The 22,212-nt window shown below is 42.2% G+C and overlaps 1 protein-coding gene across 1 annotated transcript in view; it reads left to right on the top strand.

The window, feature by feature from the left end:
- Positions 1-22,212, top strand: part of Crppa (CDP-L-ribitol pyrophosphorylase A) — a 254,540-nt gene that overhangs the window by 16,038 nt on the left and 216,290 nt on the right. The window contains 1 exon segment of the mRNA XM_038337019.1: positions 22,044-22,193. Coding sequence (XP_038192947.1) covers positions 22,044-22,193 — 150 coding nt within the window.

Raw genomic sequence — 22,212 nt, 5'->3', positions numbered from 1 at the left:
TCTGCCACATTTCTTCTCTGCCTATATTTTCCTTTTCCTGATGCATATGCATGCTAGGTCCTTTTATCCCACCTTCATGTCTAGCTTTTTTCCTGTTTCCATGCTTTCTGGATGCCAAGTCCTAGGTGATCTGTTTTCTATTTCATTCACTTTTTAGCTGTGTCTAATCTCCTGGTTAGGAATCCATTTAATATTTTTCAGTTCTTTGGAGTTCTTTCTAGTCCGTTATGATTAGCCCTCTTTCTGGTTTTGATTTTACATTTTGCTCTTTAATATCTAATTGTGCTTCTTGGGAGCTCTCCAGCTTTTCTTTCTGCTCACTTTTGCTCGTGACTTGTTTCCTCTGTTGCCTTATAGTTTGAGCTGCAACAGATGTCGGGGAACAAGTCCTGTTCTTGTTTGGCAGGGCTTTATCAGGGAGAATCCCATGGACGTGGGAGAGGGTGCGTTTCTGAAGCATGGATTTATGTTCTTTCTGCCAGCAGATCCAAACACATTACCAACTTCAAGCAGCCTTGCATTGTTTCTTGGCTTGCGGTTTTGTAGATGCTGGGTAGCATTAAATCAAACTCTTCCTTCACATATGCCAAGCTGATCATGAGGACTTTTCAGAAGCAGCTGCCCCTGCTGTATAGGTCTAAAGCCAAGACAGTCTTGCTTGCAGCCTTCCTTGACTTGGGTGTTCTACCTTTTAAATAAGGGCTGTGTCCTTTGTAATCCTTGTGCCAGCCCTGTCCTAACCAAGTGGCACAGGCGCAGGATGTTAGTTATCATTCTTTGTTGTCTATTAAATTTAAATATCCCCACTAGCCCAAAACATTTTTATAATCTTATTTCCTTTGGTTTTGGCCATTTTCTTTGTTACTCCCAGGAAATTTTGTCATAAGCTCAGTCATATTTTTAAAAAACTTTTTTGTAAAATTCTGACTTGGTTTTGTTTTTTTTTCAATTGCAGTGGTTTTAAGAGAAAAATTTTTATGCCATTTTGACAAAAATAGAAATGTCCATCTCTTCCAAACATGAAGTAATCTTATGGTTCTACAGTTAAGATGTTGGTGAAAAGCAACAAGGATTTCTTACAAGGGGATGTTGGGGAGTGAAAGTATGCCAGGGTACTAAAGGATGATGTCTAACAGGTGCTCGAGACTCTTGTGTACAGGGCAGCCAGGCTGCTGGGTACCAGGAGAACTGGCACTGTCCAGCTACTGGGTGCTCTAAGACTCGGTAATTGTAGCATGGATTGTAAACGCTGCAGTGCTAACCAAGCAGTTTTCAAAACTGAACCCCGGAAGAAATGTGGGGACCTGTTCATGCATCTTCTTGATTTTAGGTGCAAAGTGATGTGGTACTTCCTCCTGTATGCTGTGAATATGTGTTGCTTTTATTGGTTGAGGAATAAAGCTGTTTTGACCAATGGCCAGGCAGAAATCCAAGTAGAGATATGGAGAGAAAGAAGGTGGGGTAGGGAAATGTAGCACTTCCCTGAGAGTTGGTGCTGGTGGACGAGACCTGTGTAAGGACATGGGGGCATACTGGATTTGTGGTTAGTCTATGGTCTGAATACCCAGCTAGGACTGTTGTCTGATTCAGGAGCATTCTTGCACTTCAATCTGTGATGTCCACTCTAACATGGTGGCTGCTCAGAGAATTGTATTCCATAGTGTACCAGCTGGACTAACACAATGAACAGTCTTATACCTGGCAGTGTTAGCCAGCTAGCCCTTCTTGAGTGGCTCTTTTGGTATCTGTGACCCTATTTTCTGTAATTTCTTTCCTCTCTCCTTCTGTCTGCTTTCATAATCTGCTACTGATCTCTGAGAAACCTAAATCATGCCTATATTGTTTATTTTTAATAAAACCTAAGGTAAAATTCACATTTTTTTGGTGCGATCATGATTTCTTTTGGTTTGTTTGGTATTGGATGCTCCATTAAATATAAAAAGGCAGAAGTGTATGCTAAAAGATGATTTTGCATCTAGAAATGTACAATTATCTTAGTCAATGTTCTATTGCTGTGAAGAGATGTTATAACCACAGTAATTCTTATAAAGGAAAGCATTTAATTGGAGCTGGTGTACAGGTTTATAGGTTTATTCCATTGTCATCATGGAGGAAAGCCTGACGGCATGTGGCCAGACATGGCGCTGGACGAGGAGTGACTCTGGGCCCGGCTTGAGCCTTTGGAAGCTCAAAGCCCCTCCTTGTGACACACTGCTTTCAATAAGACCACACCTACTCCTTCAAGGCTAGTGCCACTTCCTATAAGCCTAGGTGGGCCCTTTTCATTCAAACTACCATAAAACTGTTTTGTCCTTGGAAGGTCAAGGAGAAAGGCTTGTATCTTGGGAGAGAAGGGCTGAAGAGATCCCCTGTTGTTGGCCTCGAATTGTCATTCTGAAGGCAGTTAGGGTGACTGCTTCTCTGGGGCTCTATAAGGAACCCAAGGCCTTCTTAGGTGCCCAGCAGTTGGCGATCAGAACAACATGTAGCATCAAGATTCATGTGTTACTATTTGCCATCCTGACTGGGCACCAGAATTGTCAAAGACTCTTAGCTGGCCTCTGGGCATTCTGCTCTCCTGATTTACTGTTCATGTACTGTATAAATAGAAGCCATCCAGCCCTTCATGAACTGCTACATAATAACCAGTGTAGGTAGGGCCCTAGTCCTTATTGCTGGTGTCTGCCACAGCCCAAGCCAGGGCAGGAATCTCCACCCATTTTCTCAGCAAACCGTGTGCAGACCCTTGAAAGCACCACTACAAAGTACAGGATAATTTCAACGCCTAAGAGAATTCCATGGTGCCCTTATATACTATGCCCCTTAAATGCAGGCCTTTCCCTAATCCCTGGAGATTGAAAATTTGTATTCTTTGTTCTTACACTTTTTGATTTTTCTCATGCCACAGTTAACCTTTTGAAAAAGGACTATTTCTTCTGTGTGCACCACACATTTGTGTGCAGACAAGGGTTTCTGCTAATACACTGAGATCTCCCAAATTTCCTATGCTCAGTCAGGCCTTTCTCTTGATCTCAAAATCTTTTGTTTTCAGCTTCTAGCTCAGTCGAATTTGTCTTTTTCTTTGACTGTACTTTAGATTTGTGTTAGAATATTTTAATCCTCTCTATAAATGGCCTTGAAGTTGATAACAGTGGTGGGGGCATTGACTCCTGCTCTGTCCCCTTCCAAAACTAAATGATAGCGCCAGATGTACATGTCAGGAAGATGATTTTCCACTGGTGTGGTAGGTGAGTCTAGAGCTGCGTATTAGACAATTACTTTGAAAGCTATTATAATAGTCGATATCAGAGATAGTAAAGTCCTATCTAAGTCACTGAGGTGGAGATGGGAGTTAGAGGATGTTTAAGATTGTCTGGGTCTGACTGATTGGTGGTGTGAGCCACTGGGTGTTAAAAGATAACCCCTTGTTCCCCCTCTTTCCCTGACACTGGGCCTCCCTGCTCCTCTGCAGTGTTTCTCCCTCCACCTCCCCAGATGCCGCCAAGGTTCTGTGAGAGCAGAGCTTAGCTACTGACCTCTCGTTGCACTTTTTTTTCTGTCTTGTCATGGAAATTTTATTTAAGTCAGAGATTTTCCTGTCTGGGTCCTTACCACTGGGTCACAGGTCACCTGATGTCTTAATCTCATAGAGAAAAGTTTCATGCGCTTGTTGCCTATATTGGGTTGAGTTTCAAGCATTTTGTTTATTTATTTTACTTACTTATTTTTATTTACTTATTTATTTTGAGTTTCAAGTGTTTTAAAACAGGAATTTTGCACTTGCAAACAGGCTCTTAGTTTCTTTCAATACTTAAGTCTGTTGCACAGAGGTTCTCAACTCTGACTTTCTGCTTCATACAATTTTTGGGATTAGGAGTGGCCTCATGTGCTACAGGATGCTTAGCCTTCTCCCTGTTTGCTTCTTGGCCCCTAGATAAGGATCACTAATATGGCAGTCACAAAGTAGGGGAGAACATAATTCAAAATATTGTAATATGTGTTTATCTTTGTTCTTTATGAAAATAACTAGTTTTGTTATTCTTTAACAAGAATTTTTATTCTTTAACATAACAACGAATTTTGTTATTCTTTAATAATTTTTTACTCTTTAGCAAAATTACTAACATTTATTAAAAGGGCTAATTGCCTTAAACTAATGAGTGATGTTAAGAGAACCACCTTAAGGAATTTCAGAGTATTATTAAACACTTAGAAATTTTCCATAGACATCGGTTCTTACATAGGAAGAATATTTTATTATTCTTGATTTTTTTAAGCTAATTTCTAGTTTAAAATGAGTTACTAAGACTGTTTCTTTGAGACAATGACATCTGTGTAGCTGGTGATATTGGTGGGTCTGTATGTGTGTAATCTTGGGCTTATGCAATATGGCTATAGTTAGCAGTGATTACTGGTCCGGTGGTAATCCTCTTAGCTCCATTTGTGCTCATTAGGAAAAATATTTGTTAGCATTCAGCTTTCCAACCCCAAGCCATGGGTTCCTGGTGTGGATTTTGAGGCAGAGATAGAAAATAACTTGACAGTAATTTATTCTGTATTTGAAAATTTGACTTATAAGCAGAATTAATGTGATGAATTACTTGTATTCGATTATGGTCGGAGACTAGCAATCTGACATACTCATGTGGAGGTGACATGAGGAGCCTCCTGGATGGCTGGCCCCATGTTGTTACAGAAGTACAGCCTTTGTATTGCTTTACATCCAGAGTTGATAAAGGGGTTCTTTAGTGAAACAGTGAGCTCTGAGACCAAAACACCCCGTGGAAGCCCATGAAACTCTGTTGACCACGCTGTGGAAGTAACGTACTGCTCTGAAAGCTCTTGTTTGGCTAAATTGAAAACCACCTTTGTTTGAATATCTGTCCTATGATTTGCCTTCAGATGAAGTTGGGAGATGTATGTTCAGGATGGATGCTTCTATCCAGTGATTCAGTGAAAAAGGTTTATTAACACACAAATGCAATATTTGCTAAGTCTAGAATTAAGGTGGATATTTTCTTTCCAAGAGTTAAAGTTTAACAATTGACAGGGTGTTCCTCCTGTGACTTTTGTTGCACTTCTAGTTTGTTGGTGTTTTATGGGGTAGCAGAGTAAGATTCTGTCTGTCTCTCTCTCTTTCACCTACACACACTCATGGTGGATCTTCCACGATGGCTTCAACCTTCCTGTAGGCACAACATATAAATGTTCACAGAGGTCTGTTTCCATGGCGATTCTAAAGTCTATCAAGCTGGCAATGAAGGTGAAACACCACCGAGTACTTTTGCTGTTTTAGGGCCCCCACCCCGGTTATTTCAAAGATTCTTCACATTTTGATCTTGGTATTGATGGCTGAAAGACTTTGCTATTTTGGCTTGATTTTTGAGTTTTTTGGGCCAACTATCTCTTGCAAGTTTCTTCACTGGCACCTTTCCTTCATCTTCCTCCTCAATACATCTTCCTTCTCAGCTGCAAAGCTTACTCTTTCTGTGGAATATTGCAGCTACTTTGGGGGCTAGATTGCTTTTTAGATGTAGTGTGGCACCCTCTTCTTTCATCTTCTGACTCTTGTCATCCTCTGCAATCTCTAAGGGCTACAGTAACATCCAGGTCAGCGCCACGCCTCAGCCTCAAGACCACAGGTGCTGTCCTCTCGGGGGGGAAGCAGCTGGTGATGCAATGTTTTCGCAGTTGCTAGCGTTACTTCACTTGACCGTTCTGAGCCTCAGGGGGCTTGTGTCTGTTAAGAAGAATATTTCTCCTGTGCATTGTCTAACTAGCTGTAATGCATATGCTGGCTGACTTATCACACGTCACTGCTGTCTCAGAAGAGGAAATCCCAAGCTAGAAAGTGCCCCTATCAAGTTGGTCTCCATCAGAAATAAGATATTCAACTTCACTTTGATTCTGTAGATGGGTTGATTGGGCTTTTCTTGACTGGTGATAGGGATGGGAGGGCCCAGACTACTGTGGGCAGTTCCACATCCAGGCAAGTGATCCCGGGATATATGCAAGCAAATGTGTACAGGCCAACGACAATGAAAGCAAAAGAAGCCAGGGACTGAAAGGGGACAAGGGAGTGAGGGCTCAAGGGGAAGTTTGGAGGGAGGAAAGGGAAGAAGAAAATGATGTAATTATATTATAATCTTAAAAAAAATCATTGAAAAAGTAAGCTAAAGCATTCACGGAGAGCAATCCAGTGAGTGGATTTCCCACATGGCTTGTTCCAGTTCTTGTCTCCAGGCTCTTGCCTTGAGATCCTGCTCTGATTTCTCCTCTTGGTGGATTTTAAACCTTAAGTTGAAATGCATCTTAACCTTCTCAAGTTGCCTTTACTCTTGTGTTTATCAACAGAAAGCAAACTAGGGCACTGCAGAAGAGTGTGTATTGGCATTACTCTATGGCTCACAAAGCACACCCATCTTTGGTTTGCTTTGTTTGTTTAGCTTATGAAAGACAGGACCTTCCTATATAGTTCAGGCTGGCTTCAATCTCACAGTGCTCTACCTAGCTCCTGGGTGCTGGAATTACAAACACTCACCACTGTGCCCAGTTTTGATCCTGTTTTGAAAACTAGTAAATAGAGCTGGTGTTTGTGTTTCTGCATTTTGTGATTTGTGACAGCGATGTCTACCATGCATGGGCACATGTAAATACTCGAACAGATGACAGGCACACCACAGTAGCGGCATGCTGTTTCCTCTCTGATCTTCTGGCTTCAGTAGTCAGGTGTTTTGTCTTTAGGTCCAGTACAATTTTTGTGGCCTGCAAGACCTCTGGGGTTTTGGTGCCTCTGCAGTTCCAAGTACGTGTGTGGCTTCTGGGGTTCTGCGTTCCTGCTTGATTCGCATCTTTAGGGAGTGTGGGCTGTGGGGTTTTACTTCAGCCTGGCCTCCAAAAAGGCAGAAGTCTTCTGCCAAAGTTATTGCTGGAATGTGGGGGCCAGGGGAGGGAATGCAGTCTGAGGTCGTTGCACAAGCTTTTAGAAGTAGTAATGGACAATTGGTGGTCTTATCCTGGGTCCCCAGATCCGACCTTGCCTCTGGTAAAGCAGCTTAAAGCAGCTGGTGGTTAGGGCTGGGATATAGAGCCTCATCATTTGATTCTCAACTGTCGACTTACATGCGTGGCTGAAAGAGGAGATAGAGAATAAGGTCTGAGGCATGAGACATGCCACTCAAGGGAATGCCCTCATGTGACCCACTTCCCATACATGGGTTCTGTCTCCTAGTGCTCCATTCAGATGTGAATTCATTAACAGATCAATGTTAGAGCCCTCATGATCAAGTTACCTCTCATGGTTCCACTTATGGACAGTGTTGCATTGAGGACCAGAATTTCAACCCGTGAGTGTTAGGGTTTATTTCATGTTCAAACTGTTGGGATCCAGAGTGGGTTAATGGTGGCAGTTGGCAGACATGCTTACACACTAGCGATGATACCATGAAGGCCTGGAAGCTGAGGTGCTGTAGAAAGATGGCCACGATGTGTGCGGAGGAAAACTGCTGGAGTGGACTGTGAGGGCGCGACCCGCAGAAGCTACAACTTCTCTATGGTTTCCAAGAGTTAGTTTTCAACTTTGACTAAATTTATTCCTTTAAAATATGGATTTATGTGATATTTTCATAATTCCACTCGGTGGTGGCGCACGCCTTTAATCCCAGCACTCAGGAGGCAGAGGCAGGCGGATCTCTGTGAGTTTGAGGCCAGCCTGGTCTACAAGAGCTAGCTCCAGGACAGGCTCTAAAGCTGCAGAGAAACCCTGTCTCGAAAAAACAAAAAAAACCACCCCCCCCCCAAATAAAACCAGTTTTGAATTGTTCATTTCTCATGTGACTTTTGTGTTTTGAACTTTCTCCCTGCATCTTTTCAGGATGTGTTTGTCCTAACAATTATGTAATGAATTCATAAAGGGCCTCAATAAACAAGATGGTGTCATCTGAAGCTAATTTTGATCACTGCCATTACATTTCCCTAAGTGATCCTTCCAGTTAGAATTCCCACTATGTTGTCTAATAATGAAAGAATGAACTGCTTTATCGTTTTTACCTGACCACAGCAAGAGAACTTACAGTCTTTACTGTTATATATGATTTTAGCTATAGGAGTTTCAAGATGCTTTGTAATGGATCGAGTCCCCTCGTGTTTCTAGTTTGTATGCTCTTTCTTAAAGAGGGAGTGTTAGATTTTGTGATGTCTTCCATCTCCTGAGATGTCCATGTGCTTCGTCCCTCATTCTGTTATTATTGTTGTATTATGTTGGGCTTGGTATGATGACTCAATCTGGTGTTCCTGGAATAAATTCCCCTAGGACACGGCATGCTTACATGCCATGAATGCTTATAAGCAAAGATAGCCCTCCACGTCCTCAGGTTCTGTGTTACAGATTCAAGCATTGTGGGTGAAAATTCTGGGCGAAAAGCTGCATCTGTACTGAGCATGTAGAGACCCTGAATCATATACTGTAACAACCACTTACATTATATGTACATTGTATGTAGTCTAAGTCATCTAAAAATGATTTGAAGTGTCTGAGAGACTGTGGGTAGTTATATGTAAATCCCATGGCACTTACATAAGTGATTTCTGTGTGCACATGTACTTCTGGAACCAATTCCCTGAGAACAGAGAGGGATGATTGCATTTAGGGATTTGTGTCTATCTGTTCATGAGGCTATTCTCTGCAGTCACCTCCCGTGTGACTTCACTTTGTGTGGGTACTGAGGTAACCCTGGATAGTGCACTACCTTACCTACTCTTTTCTTTTTGGAAACCTTTTGAGGGAATCAGCATTCTTCTTAAAATTTTTACATAATTGATAATGTCATGCAGGTCTTGACTGTTCATCATGGGAATTTCAGCTGTGAACTCAATTTCTTTGTCACAGGTCATTTCCAGTTTTCCACATTCCAGTTTGTTTTGATAAACTGTATATATATATGTGTGTGTGTATGTATACACACATATATATGTATACATATACAATATTATATGTATAAACATACAGTATCATGTGTATATATACATATTCAAACCAAAATGCTTTCTATCCTAAACATCATTTACCCAGCATCTGTAATTTCTATAACTGATGGTTACAGGTTGCTCATCAGGAGCGGAGCCTCACCTAGGTATCTCAGCAGTGCATGAACCAAGTCCCTTCAGTGTTTGTATCTCAGCAGTGCATGAACCAAGTCCCTTCAGTGTTTGTATCTCAGCAGTGCATGAACCAAGTCCCTTCAGTGTTTGTATCTCAGCAGTGCTTGAACCAAGTCCCTTCAGTGTTTGTATACGGTCTGCACTTTCATCTTCAAGTGTCTTCAAGTTTCCTACCAATTCTCTTGATTCATTCGTTTTTTTAGTAGAATATATTTTAATTCTTTCATATGCCTGAAATTTCTAACTTTCTGCTCTCATTTCTGTTCTAAAGAGAGAACATTCTTACTGTGATTTGACACCTTCAAAATACAGTGAGTCTTTCTCCCCCCCCCCCCCATGTTATATTTTTTTTTTTAAATTTGGGAATTTCATACAATGTACCCATTTATACTCCATTTCTATTTCTTCCAGGTCCACCCTCCCCTCTTGTACCCCCCCCCCCAATAAAAACAAAACCAAAAAACAAACTAAAAAGCCATCAAGTCAAATGTGTGTCATCCATGTGTTGACGCTGGGGTATGGTCAAACTCCCAGTGTCAAACCCCTTCAGGAAAACTCCTGCCTACCCCCAGAAGCCATTGACTGTGACGAGCTGAACTTCAGCATCTTCATCATGGTTCTTAAGGACTCTCATCAATGGCTTCCTGTCTGGACTGCTTCTTTTCCTTAGTAGGGTAGGGGGTTGACACAGAAACTTTCATTGTCTCTCATTCTCAGTTACGGGTCTGCAGTCATTGATACCACTGCCAGAGAAGTTCCCTTGCCCATGACAGCCAACCCAGGGGCAGCACAGATCATGGTCTCCCACATGGTTTCCAGTGGCAACACAGATGGTAGACATCAACAAGTTTTCCTGTGGCAGCCCAGATCCCAGACATCTACCTGGTCCCTACCCTAGCTGCAGCACTAATCATGGACTTCAACATGGTTTGCATTGGCAGCACAGACCACAGGCGTCAGTATAGGCTCGGGCAGCTGCAGGGACCACGGGCGTCAGTATAGGCTCGGGCAGCTGCAGGGACCACGGGCGTCAGTATAGGCTCGGGCAGCTGCACGGACCACGGGCATCAGTATAGGTTCGGGCAGCTGCAGGGACCACGGGCGTCAGTATAGGCTCGGGCAGCTGCACGGACCACGGGCATCAGTATAGGCTCGGGCAGCTGCAGGGACCACGGGCGTCAGTATAGGCTCGGGCAGCTGCACAGACCACGGGCGTCAGCATGTCCTGCTGTGACAACACTGATGTTTACATGGCCTCCTGTGCCGTGCACACCACAGACATCGGCTTGGCCTCTGGTGGTAGCTCTGGCCGTGAAACTCTTTAGAGGAGACTTAATCTAGAAAGCGGTATCTTTTTTTTTTTTTATTTTTTTTTATTTTTATTTTTTATATTTAAAAATTTCCATCTCCTTCCCTCCTCCTCCCCCCTCCCTCCCCTCCTCCTCCCCCTTCCCTCCCCTCCTTTTCCCCCTTCCCTCCCCTCCCCTCCATGCATACCTCCCATCCCTCCCTCTCAAGGCCAAGGAGCCATCAGGGTTCCCCACTCTATGCTAAGACCAAGGTCCTCCCAACTCCCCCCAGGTCCAGGAAGGTGATCGACCAAGCTGAGAAGGCTCCCACAGAGCCCGTCCATGCAGAAGAATCAGAGCCCAGAGCCATTGTCCTTTGCTTCTCAGTCAGCCCCCGCTGTTGGCCACATTCAGAGAGACGGGTTTGGTCGCATGATCCATCAGTCCCATTCCAACTGGAGTTGGTGATCTCCCATTAGTTCTGTTCCACCGTCTCCATGAGTGAACGCACCCCTCTCGTTCCTGACTTTCTCCCTCATGTTCTCGCTCCTTCTGCTCCTCATCAGGACCTTGGGAGCTCAGTCCAGTGCTCCAATGTGGGGCTTAGTCATTTTCTTCATCTGTCGCCAGATGGAGGTTCCCTCACGGTCCTGACTTTCTTTCTCATGTTCTCTCTCCTTCTGTTCCTCATCAGGACCTTGGGAGCTCAGTCCGGTGCTCCAATGTGGGGCTCTGTCATTTTCTTCATCTATCGTCAGGTGGAGGTTCTATGGTGATATGCAAGAAATTCATCAGTATGGCTATAGGAACTGGCCTTTTCAGGCTCCCTCTCCTCAGCTGCCCAAGGAACTAACTGGGGGCGTCTCCCTGAAAACCTGGGAACCCCTCTAGGGTCAAGTCTCTTGACAACCCTCAGGTAGCTCCTTAAATTAAGATATATGCTTCCCTGCTCCCGTATCCACCCTTCCTATATCCCAAGCACCCCATTCCTCCGAGCTCCCCCCATTCTCCCCTTCACAGTTTTCTCTCCCCATCTTCCCTTGGCCCAGTCTTGCCCAACCCTCAAGTTCCCAATTTTGCCTGGCGATCGTGTCTACTTCCAATATCCAGGAGGATTACTATATCTTTTTTTGGGAGTTCACCTTCTTATTATCTTCTCAAGGATCCCAAATTTATAGGCTCGATGTTCTTTAATTATGGCTAGAAACCGATTATGAGTGAGTACATCCCATGTTCATCTTTTTGGGTCTGGGTTACCTCACTCAGAATAGTGTTTTCTATTTCCATCCATTTGCCTGCAAAATTCAAGATGTCATTGTTTTTTACCGCTGAGTAGTATTCTAGCATGTATATATTCCACAGTTTCTTCATCCATTCTTCCACTGAAGGGCATCTAGGTTGTTTCCAGGATCTGGCTATTACAAATAATGCTGCTATGAACATAGATGAGCATATGCTTTTGTTGTATGATTGGGCATCTCTTGGGTAGATTCCCAATAGTGGAATTGCTGGGTCCTGGGGTAGGTTGATCCCGAATTTCCTGAGAAACCGCCACACTGCTTTCCAAAGTGGTTGCACAAGTTTGCATTCCCACCAGCAATGGATGAGTGTACCCCTTACCCCACAACCTCTCCAGCAAAGGTTATTATTGGTGTTTTGGATTTTAGCCAATCTGACAGGTGTAAGATGATATCTCAGAGTTGTTTTGATTTGCATTTCCCTGATAGCTAGGGAGGTTGAGCATGACCTTAAGTGTCTTTTGGCCATTCGAACTTCTTCTGTTGAGAATTCTCTGTTCAGTTCAGCGCCCCATTTTTTAATTGGGTTAATTGGCATTTTACCGTCTAGTCTCTTGAGTTCCTTATATATTTTAGAGATCAGACCTTTGTCAGTTGCAGGGTTGGTGAAGATCTTTTCCCAGTCAGTAGGCTGCCTTTGTGTCTTAGTGACAATGTCCTTTGCTTAGAAAGCGGTATCTTGTGGTTGTTCTGAGTTAGTGCGCCTGGGCAGGGCAACATGTCCCGCGCTAGGAGCCCTGTCCTGCTGGCACCCAGCACCGTGACTCCAGAGGGGTGAGCGGCAGGAGTGTCCACTGCAGGTCCAGTGGTTAGCTGTGCTCCCATCCTGGTCACTGGTGCCTCCTCTCTCTCTCCTCCGTGCGCTGCCCCATGAGTCCACTTCTGAAAGCATCTTTCGCTAGGAACTTTTTTCCGTTGTTGTGGAGATACTGTGTGTTCTGCAGGCTCACTCTCTGCTGCTGTGTCTCCTCTGCAAGCCTCCGTGGGTCTCCCAGACCCCTCCGAGTGGCCTACAGACCGATGTGTGCTGGCAGTCACCGTCAGTTTCAATCATTTTCCTAGTCAGCCTTATTTATGGTCTGCCTTGGAGAATTTTCCATTTTTTATTTTGCTATTGTTGGTTGGCTCATTCAGTAAGGCTCGTGTGGCTTGAAACACTTTTTAAGGCTTTCATTTCCATGTTGATCTGCCTAATTAAGGTGACTTTATTGAAGGTCTCTGTCTTATGCTGCAACAAAACACCATGGCCAAAAAGAAGTTGGGAAGGAAAGGGTTGATTATTTGGCTTATACATTCATATTGCTGTTAATCAGAGAAAGAAGTCAGGACAGGACTGTTGGGCCTACAATATAAACGTTAGCGGAAGTCAGATTTTCCTACCTCATTGCGTTGAGCTGAAGAGGCATTGCTGAGAGCAGACTGTAGGTACTCCACTCCGAATTGTTGCATTGTTATGTCAAATGTTGGGTTTTCAGACTTCACCTTCTTATGAGTGATACCATTTTGCAAGCAGCTGTTGACTCCACTTTGAACATAGAAGATGGCTCTGCATCTGGGTTGACACAAGAATGGTCAGCACTCTCCGTACAGCACAGACTGATAATTAACTTGTTACCGGGAGTGGAAAAGGTCCTTTCACAAAGGTATGGGGTAATTGGTACACATGAGCATATTCATACGTTCAGGAAAAGCATGCCTGAGTGTTTCGTAGGCACTGTAGAGAGAGGAGAGGTCACAGATCCCTTGTCTGGACTCCATACGCAAAGCGATGGAAACCTGGCTCTGCAGCGGCGGGAGCTCCATCGATCTATCCTGATCAAGTATGTGCATCAAGGGAACATCAGACAGAGGACTGACAGCCTCAGTTGCTTTGGTTTGGTTGGTTCCTGGTTTTGTTGTGGCCAACTCTAATTCCTGTCTGTTTTTCTTCTGTTCACCTGTTTGTGTGACCATCCATCTGCTCAGTTTGTTTGTTCATAGTAGTTCCTCACTTTCACCTCTGCTGCTGGATTCTGTTGCGCTGACCTTGTGGTCTGACTCTGCATCCTCAGCCCTAGTGCCTTTCCAGGTCGCTTCACCTCCAAGATTCCTTTCCCGGCTTCCTGGAAACTGCTTGCTTTTTTAACTCTGTAGTCATTTCTGATCTACTTATGTACATACATAGATATGCACGCATATATGCCATGTGATGTGCAATGTGTGATGACAGTTAATATTAGTTACTAATATTAGTTGATACTGAATGAAAAGAACCTGTGTTTGCCTATCAAGTAAAACAGGGATATTTTGTAAATTAGACTGACATTTCCATAGTGTTTTCATAACAGACATGTTTTTATGTGACTCAATCCTTCTTTCCTTCTATGTATTTATTATTATTATTATTATTCATATATCCTCTATGTGTTACAATGTGAACTCCATTGTTAGAATTATTAGCTCTCTAACCCCTTCTAGAAGCTGGAAGGAGAAAAGTGAACAAGCAGGTACATTTTATATTTCTTGTAGGAATTTTTTCTTTATGGGCCACTACGTTCATGTTCTCATCCATTGCCATTTCCTTATTTCTGGACACCTTTATCTCTATTCGATTTTTGTTTTAGCTGCATTTCAATATGCGGATTATATCTTAAATTAACCCACTCTTATGATTTTATATTTTACCATAAGACTCATGGTTTACCAGCAAGGTTCCAGAGTGGCTGTCTCAGTGGTTGATTCATGGTATCTCTCTGACTCCTCCCACTCTCTCTCTACATCTCTGTTTGGCTCTCCCTCCCACCCCCCGACTGTTAAGCCATTGACCGAAAGCAGCTTTATTCATTAACCAATAAAAGCAACACATATACAGAAGGACTTTCCATACCATCTCTCCATTTAGTTTGGTGCTGGCTGTTGGCTTGCTGTATATTGCCTTTATTGTTTTAGGTATGTTTCTCTCCAAGACCTTTATCATGAAAGGATGTTATATTTTGTAAGAGGCTTTTTCAGTATCTAATGAGATGATCATGTATTTTTTTTCAGTTTGTTTATATCTTGGATTACATTGACAGATTTTTGTATGTTGAACCATCCCTGCATCTCTAAAATGAGGCCTACTTGGTCATGGTGTGTTCTTGCATTCGGTTTGCCAGTATTTTATTAAGAATTTTTGCATTGATATTCATGAGTGAGTTTGGTCTATAATTCTCTTTCTTAGTAATGTCTTTATGTGGTTTTGTATTAGGGAAATCGTAGCCTTGTAAAAAGAATTTGGCAATGTTCCTTCTGTTTCTGTTGTGTGGAACAATGCGAGGGTTAGTTCTTCTTTGAAATAATTGGTATTAGTTCTTCTTTGAAAAGGTTGTGGAATTCTGCACTGAATCCATGTGGTCCTGGGCTTTTTTTGGTTGGAATACTTTTAAAAATTGTTTCTTTAGCAGTTATAGTTTAGCAGTTATATTTAATTTGCTTATCTGGTCTTGATTTAATTTTGGTTAGTGATATTTATCCAGAAAATTGTCCATTTCCTTTAAGTTTTCCAATGTTGTGGTGTATAAGTTTTTGAAGTATAACCTGATGATTCTCAGGATTTCCTCTGTGTCTGTTGTGATGTCCCCCTCTTCATTTCTGATTTTGTTAATTTGGATATTCTCCCTCTGCCTTTTGGTTAGTTTGGATACAGGTTTATCTATTTTGTTGATATTCTTTAAGAACCAACTCTTTGTCTTACTGACTTTGTATTGTTTTCTTTGTTTCTGTTTTGTTAATTTCAGTTTTCAATTTGATTTTTTTCCTGCCATCTTGCCCTCCTGGGTGAGGTTTTTTTTTTTTTTTTTTTTTTTTTTTTTTTTTTTTTTTTTTTTTTTTTTTTTTTTTTTTTTTTTGTTCTAGAGTTCTCAGGTGTTCTTTTAACTCACCATGTGGGATTTCTCCAACTTTTTTTTATGTAGGCATTTAGTGCTATGAACTTTCCTCTTAATACTGCTTTCATTGTGTTTCATAAATTTGGGTATGTTTTGTTGAAGATGGATGCTAAAAAGAAATCCCACACTAGCTCAGAATTTAGTATAATAAAGGGTTATTTGTTTAGGGGTAGACTCATGGATCACAGTCCTCTGCTCAAAGGGGGAACAGCAATCGAACCCTGGCAGCCTGAAGAGAGGGCTCCTGATTGCTTACTTTGGCATTTATAGTATAAGAGGCCACGCCCAAGTGGGTGGGTAACTTAAAGGCTACTGGCTGTAGGAATTCCTATGGCATTGTGTGGTCATTTTTGTTGAATTTTAGGAAGTCTTTAATTTATTTATTTCTTCCTTGACCCATTGATGATTCAGGTGAGCATTGTTTAATTTCCATGTATTTTTGGGCTTTCTAAAATTAGTGTTGTTGTTGAATTCTAATTTTAAGACATGGTGATCTGATAAGATACATGGGATTATTCCAATTTTTTTATCTACCAAGGATTGCTTTGTTACTTAGTATGTGGTCAGTCTTGGAGAAGGTTCCATGAGGTGCTGAGAAGAAGGTATATTCTTTTATGTTTGGATGGAATGTTATATAGATGTCTGTTAAGTCCATTTGAGTAATACCATCTGTTAGTTCCCTTATTTCTCTGTTAAGATTCTGTTTGGCAGACTTGTACAATGGTGGGAGTCGGGAGTTGAAGTCTCCCACTATTAGTGTGTGGAGTTTATTGTGTGGTTTAAGCTTTAGTAGTGTTTTTGTTACGTATGAAGGTGCCCTTGTATTTGGGGCATAGATGTTCAGTACTGAGATTTCCTCTTGATGGATTTTTTTTCCTGTGACTAATATGAAATATCCTTCTTTTTCTCTTTTATTTTAGTTTGAAGTCTATTTTCTTAGATATTAGCATGCTATACTAGCTTGTTTCTTAGGTCTATTTGCTTGGAAATTTTTTTCCAAACCCTTTACCCTGAGGTGATTTCTCTCTTTGTGGTTGAGGTGTGTTTCTTGTATACATCAGAAGGATGGATTCTGTTTTCATATCCCATCTGTTAGCCTGTGTCTTTTTATAGATAAATAAGTCCATTTCTATTAAAGGATATTAATGACGAGTGATTGCTAGTTCCTGTTATTTTAGTTTTTGTTGTTGGTGATGTTATTATGTGTGTCTTTCCTTTCTTTGGGATTTGCTGCTGTGAGATCATCTATTGTCTATGTTTTTGTGGGTGTTGCTAACTTCCTTGGGTTGGAGTTTACCTTCCAGTACTTTGTGTAGGGCTGGGTTTGTGGCTGGATCTTAGTTAAATCTGGTTCATCGAAAATCTTGTTTTGTCCATCTATGGTGATTGAAAATTTTGCAGGGTATAGTATTCTGGGCTGGCATCCATGGTATCTTAATGTCCACATAACACTTGACCAGGATCTTCTGGCTTTCTTTGTTTCCATTGAGAAGTCAGACGTGATTCTGATGGGTCTGCCTTTATATGTTACTTGACCTTTTTTCTTTGCATATTCTTTCTTAATATTCTTTCTTTATTCTTCATGTTTAGTAGTTTGATTATTATGTGGCAAGAGGACTTTTTTTCCCCTCCAGTCTATTTATTGTTGTGTAAAGCTTCTTATATCTTCATTTATGCATATCTTTCTTTATGTTGGGAATGTTTTCTTCTATAATATTGCTGAATATATTTTCTGTGCTTTCGAGTTGGACTTCTCCTTCTTCTATCCATTTTATTCTTATGTTTGGTCTTTTCTTTTCTTTTAAGATTTATTTATTTATTATGTGTACAACATTCTGCCTCGATGTATGCCCTCACACCAGATCTCAGTACAGATGGTTGTGAGCCACCATGTGGTTGCTGGGAATTGAACTCAGGACCTTTGGAAGAGCAGCCAGTGCTCTTAACCTCTGAGCCATGGTGTTCCATATTTCGTGGATGTTTTGTGTTAAGCGTTTGTTAGATTTAATGTTTTATTTGACTGATGAGTATTTCCTCTATCATATCTTCAACACTTGAGATTCTCTCTTCCATCTCTTGTATTCTGCTGTTTACGCTTGCCTTTGTTGTTCCTGATTGTTTTTCTATATTTTCCGTTTTTAGAATTCCTTCGGTTTGTATTTTCTTTATTGTCTTTGTTTTGGTTTTCAAATAGTTTTTATTGTTTCTCTCACCTGTTTGATTGCTTTTACTTTGTTTTCATTAAGGGATTTTTTTAATTTCTTCCAAATTTTTGTTTGTCTTTTCCTTCATTTCTTTGAGTAAATTTTTCATTTCCATTTGTTTTGGGTTGCTCAAGTCTTGCTGTTGTAGAGCTACTAGTTTTTGTTAGTTTTGTGTTGCTCTTTGTGGTGTTGTGTGTGTTCTTACCTTGTCTACACATCTTTTCCTTTGATTGGTATAGTTGGGGCTGTCTGTGTCTCGGTTGATCATTCTTCCAGGTACCATGATAGCATCCAGGCCATGGTTCCAGAGGTTACTCGGCATTTTCGGAGGTTGCTTGGTGCCCCTGAAGGCCACTCTGCAATCCTGGAGGTCATTCAGACCTGCTCCCATGAAGGTAGCTGGCTTGGGCCCCTCGTACAGAGGTTGATGGCTCAGTCCTGATTTTGTGGAGGTGGTTGGCTTGGGCCTGCACCTGTGGAAGTTGTTAGCTAGGGCATGCTCTGGAGGAGTTTGCTGGTTAGGGTCTGTTCTGGTGGAGGCCACTGGCTTGGGCCTGCTCTGGTGGAGGTTACTGGCTCAGGCCTGGTCCTGTGGAGGTTGCTGGTCTGAGCCTGGTCTTGCAGAGGTCACTGACTTGGGCCTGGTCCTACAGATGCCACTTACTGGGGACTTCTCTAGAGGAGGTCACTGACTTGGGCCTCCTTCCACAGAGGTAGCTGACATTGCTGATGTGTTTTAACCATGTATTTTTTTTTCTGTGATTAGACTTGCTCTTGTTGCTAATTTTCTTTAGATTGAAGAACATGTCATCTAATCTGTAAAGTGAGTGGACTAGCGGAGCATTTCTTTTTGTGTCAGTTTTGTTTTGTCTTTGGAGATATCGGTTCTGTTGCTGCAGACGAGATTATCTTCTTCTTCCAGAATGGCTGCTGCCCCACTGCTTTCTAGGACCCACCATTTCAGTTGGGGCTAACTAGTTAGCTGCCGCAGAGAGTCATGCTAGTTCTTGTTGGCTGTCAATCCATTGGAGAAACAAAGTCCTGGAATTCCTTGCTTCACTGCAGACTGACTCCCTTAGTTCTCTTAATTCGACACTAAGAGATGCCTTGAAACCTACATGTGCTCTTTACCTGTGGCGGGGTCGTCGCTCCTCTCTTTCCTTTATGTGCCAGTCATACTGTTGTCTTTGGGTGTAATGCTTTATTAAAAATGCCATGTTTTCGAAAATGAGTGTTTCTCCTCCCAGATATTGACTGGTTTCTACTGTTTACTTTCCAAGAGATTTTATTTGCTTGCTTGTGATATGGCTGATGCATACAACGTGAGCCTTTTGCACAGATAGCTTCTGATGTCGCTTGCTTGGATTATAGAAAGGTGGGTTTGTATAGCAGTTGAGATGATGGGGTTCGACGTGGTTGGCTGTGAATGCTTTGACCCCCCCACTCTGTCTCTTAGCATCACTCTAAGGGTTCAGCATCCTCCTCCGCTAGCTGTTCCGCTCTCGTTTTTTATAACTCCAGTGGCATACTTCCCCTGCAATCTGACCCGATTAAATGTTGGCCTTTCTGCAGGGCTAGGTTTAAGACCAATGTTTGAAGTTTGTTTTGATCCCTGTGGGTGGGAGTTTTGCTTGCTCTGCTTCCTGTGTCTCCTGGTAAATAGCCAGGCTTCAGCTTAGCTTTCTTTTGGTCTCACGTAGATTCCAGTATCCTCTTAATTGCTCATTCTAGTATTCTCTTTTTTCTAAGAATGCACTTAGTTTGAGTTTCTGTTCTTTTCTAACGGGGGTTTATAGGCTTTTCATTTTAGTCCCGGTCTCTCCCATTATGGACAGTTACTACTGCTCTGAAGCTGTGGATCAATATGGAGCCCTTTTTCTTTTGGAGTGACACCCTCTTCATTGTGCTGCCACTAAAACAGAGCCTTGAGGATTTGCGCTGTGGGTCTGCCTGTCTTTCGCGTAGAGATTTTGCCCTCTGTGTGAACAGGAGAACATTTGGGCGCATTGCACAGTTCCAGAGTCTCTGCAAGTTGCTGAGGGGACCGCTGCCTCCCTACTTTTTCCAGTATGAGCTGGAACTGACTGCTTTTGTTTGTTTTGTTTTTAGTTTCCCCCAACCCCCCTCCCCATCCTTCTCTCCTTCTCCCCCTTAAAGTTCCACTGCCTCTAAGGTAGCTGCTGCTCTACTGAGCTGAGGATGGAGAAGAAGAATGTCACTGCTTAAATGCACACATTTTTCTTTTTACAACCAAAATTCAGATTTTTTCATACAGTTTTTATTGGCTGCAGACCTTTGGGACAGTTCTTACAGCCTCTCAGTGATTACTTTAAAAAATGTTTAAAAATGCGTTTCAGGGGCTGGAGGGATGGCTCAGTGGTCAAGAGCCCTGGCAGCACTGGCTGCTCTCCCAGAGGACCCAGGTTCAATTCCCAGCAGCTACATTACAGTTCACAACTGTCTGTGACTTCGGTTCCAGGGAATCTAACACTTACCTCACATAGACATACATGCAGGCAAAACACCAATGCACACAAAATAAAAATAAATTATTTTAAGTATGCGTTTCATACTTTTCATTTCCTGTTTCATTGGGAAAAGCCTATGACGCTCTTTGCCCTTCCATTTTGGATAGCACACATTCTCTCTTGGTTTTTTTACTTTTCCTTTTTCTTTTCTTATGGTCTGGCATGGAACTCTAGTACTGCCTTTAGGTAGTTGTCATGGAAATATAATATTTTTCTTAAAAATTAGAGTAATCGCGTTTCTTTTCCATTGGGCCCTTAACCTCTATGGTAGGTGTTGGCACTATCACCCCTCACCTTTGGCTGTCTCGCTTTTGCAGTTGTATCTAGGCTCCATATTTTGACTTGATGTTCTGGAAACATTGTTGCAATGATAAATCATCTCCCTGGTTCATTTATCAGCTCTGTTTTCATCCCACTGGCTGTAAACCGGCTTCTGTGAACTAGCACGAAGACCATCTTGCTCTGGTGATGATGTCCTCTTCTGTAAAGTAGCACGAAGACCATCTTGCTCTGGTGATGATGTCCCCTTCTGTGAACTAGCACAAAGACCATCTTGCTCTGGTGATGATGTCCTCTTCTTCTTGCTCTGGTGATGATGTCCTCTTCTTCTTGCTCTGGTGATGATGTCCTCTTCTGTGAACTAGCACGAAGACCATCTTGCTCTGTTGATGTCCTCTTTAGAGCAGGCACCTCTATTTGTTTATTCCCGTCATGGACTGGGACTGTCGTGTTACAAGTCTTTGAAGAAATGGCCTGTTGGAGTCAAGATACAACGGGTTAATTGACAGCCCAGCCCCCATGGACGCTTACTTTGAGGCTACTTTACTGAGGTAGCTGTCTGGTAAGGACAGTCAAGACCATAAGTGAAAAGTGAAGGGCAGAGGGCCAGGCATGAAGGAGCCATGTTTAACGTGCAGTTTCGTCGCAGCTTTTAATAAGCCAGATTTCCTCGTAGAAATGGAAATGAAGGGATGTGTGCCATGCCTGAGGAAGTGCTGCCTGGACATTGTGTTTGAAAATGAATTAAAGCTATTCAGGTTGTTTAGTCTCAAAGTCGCGATCCTGGGGAATTTGTCCCTTTAATAATCCAATGTGTAAATTAAATTTTCTGAAAGCACGCTCATTTCTAAGCATTAATTTGAAACTCATTTTAATTGTTTCACAATAGTCTCTCTATCCCTCCCAACTTCAGGGAAAACCCAATTGTCTTGTAACCTTCTTTATAGAGTTTGATCTCAGTGGTTTATGATGGAAAGAGTTTTTTGTTTCATTTATTTATGGATGTGTGAGGTGTGTGAGGGTACACGTGACACTGTGTGTGTGGGAAGGTGAGAGACCCATCCGTGGGAAAGTGAAGGGCCTGTCCGTGGGAGTCTGTTTTCTCCTTCCATCATGCAGATGCCAGGGTCAAACTCAGGCCACCTGGATTGATCACAAACACATTTATTTCCTTGCTGAGCCATGTTATCTGCCTGATGGGGGAAAGTAGTTGAACATACAATGAAATGGTATTTTCATGTTGAAGTATATGCCTGGCTTTGCTATCCTATGAAACTGTTTTTTTTTTTTTTTTTTTTTTTTTTTTTTTTTTTTTTTAAATTTTAGCTATTAGTTGTGAATTGAGCAAGCATTTGTTTAGGTGCTTTCTTTTCCCTTATAGGCAGCAGGAGCAATTCGGCCCCTGGTGTCCACTGTCATCAGTCCCTCTGCGGACGGCTGCTTAGATCACTCACTGGACCGTGCCAAACACAGGGCCAGTGAGATGCCACAGGCTTTTCTCTTTGGGGTGATCTATGAAGCATACCAACAGGTAAGAATCTGGGCTTTCC

Source organism: Arvicola amphibius, chromosome 7 (genome assembly GCF_903992535.2).
Source record: "Arvicola amphibius chromosome 7, mArvAmp1.2, whole genome shotgun sequence".
NCBI lineage: Eukaryota > Metazoa > Chordata > Mammalia > Rodentia > Cricetidae > Arvicola > Arvicola amphibius.
The sequence above is the reverse complement of the archived record's forward strand: the minus strand, read 5'-3'. Positions and strand labels throughout refer to the sequence as shown.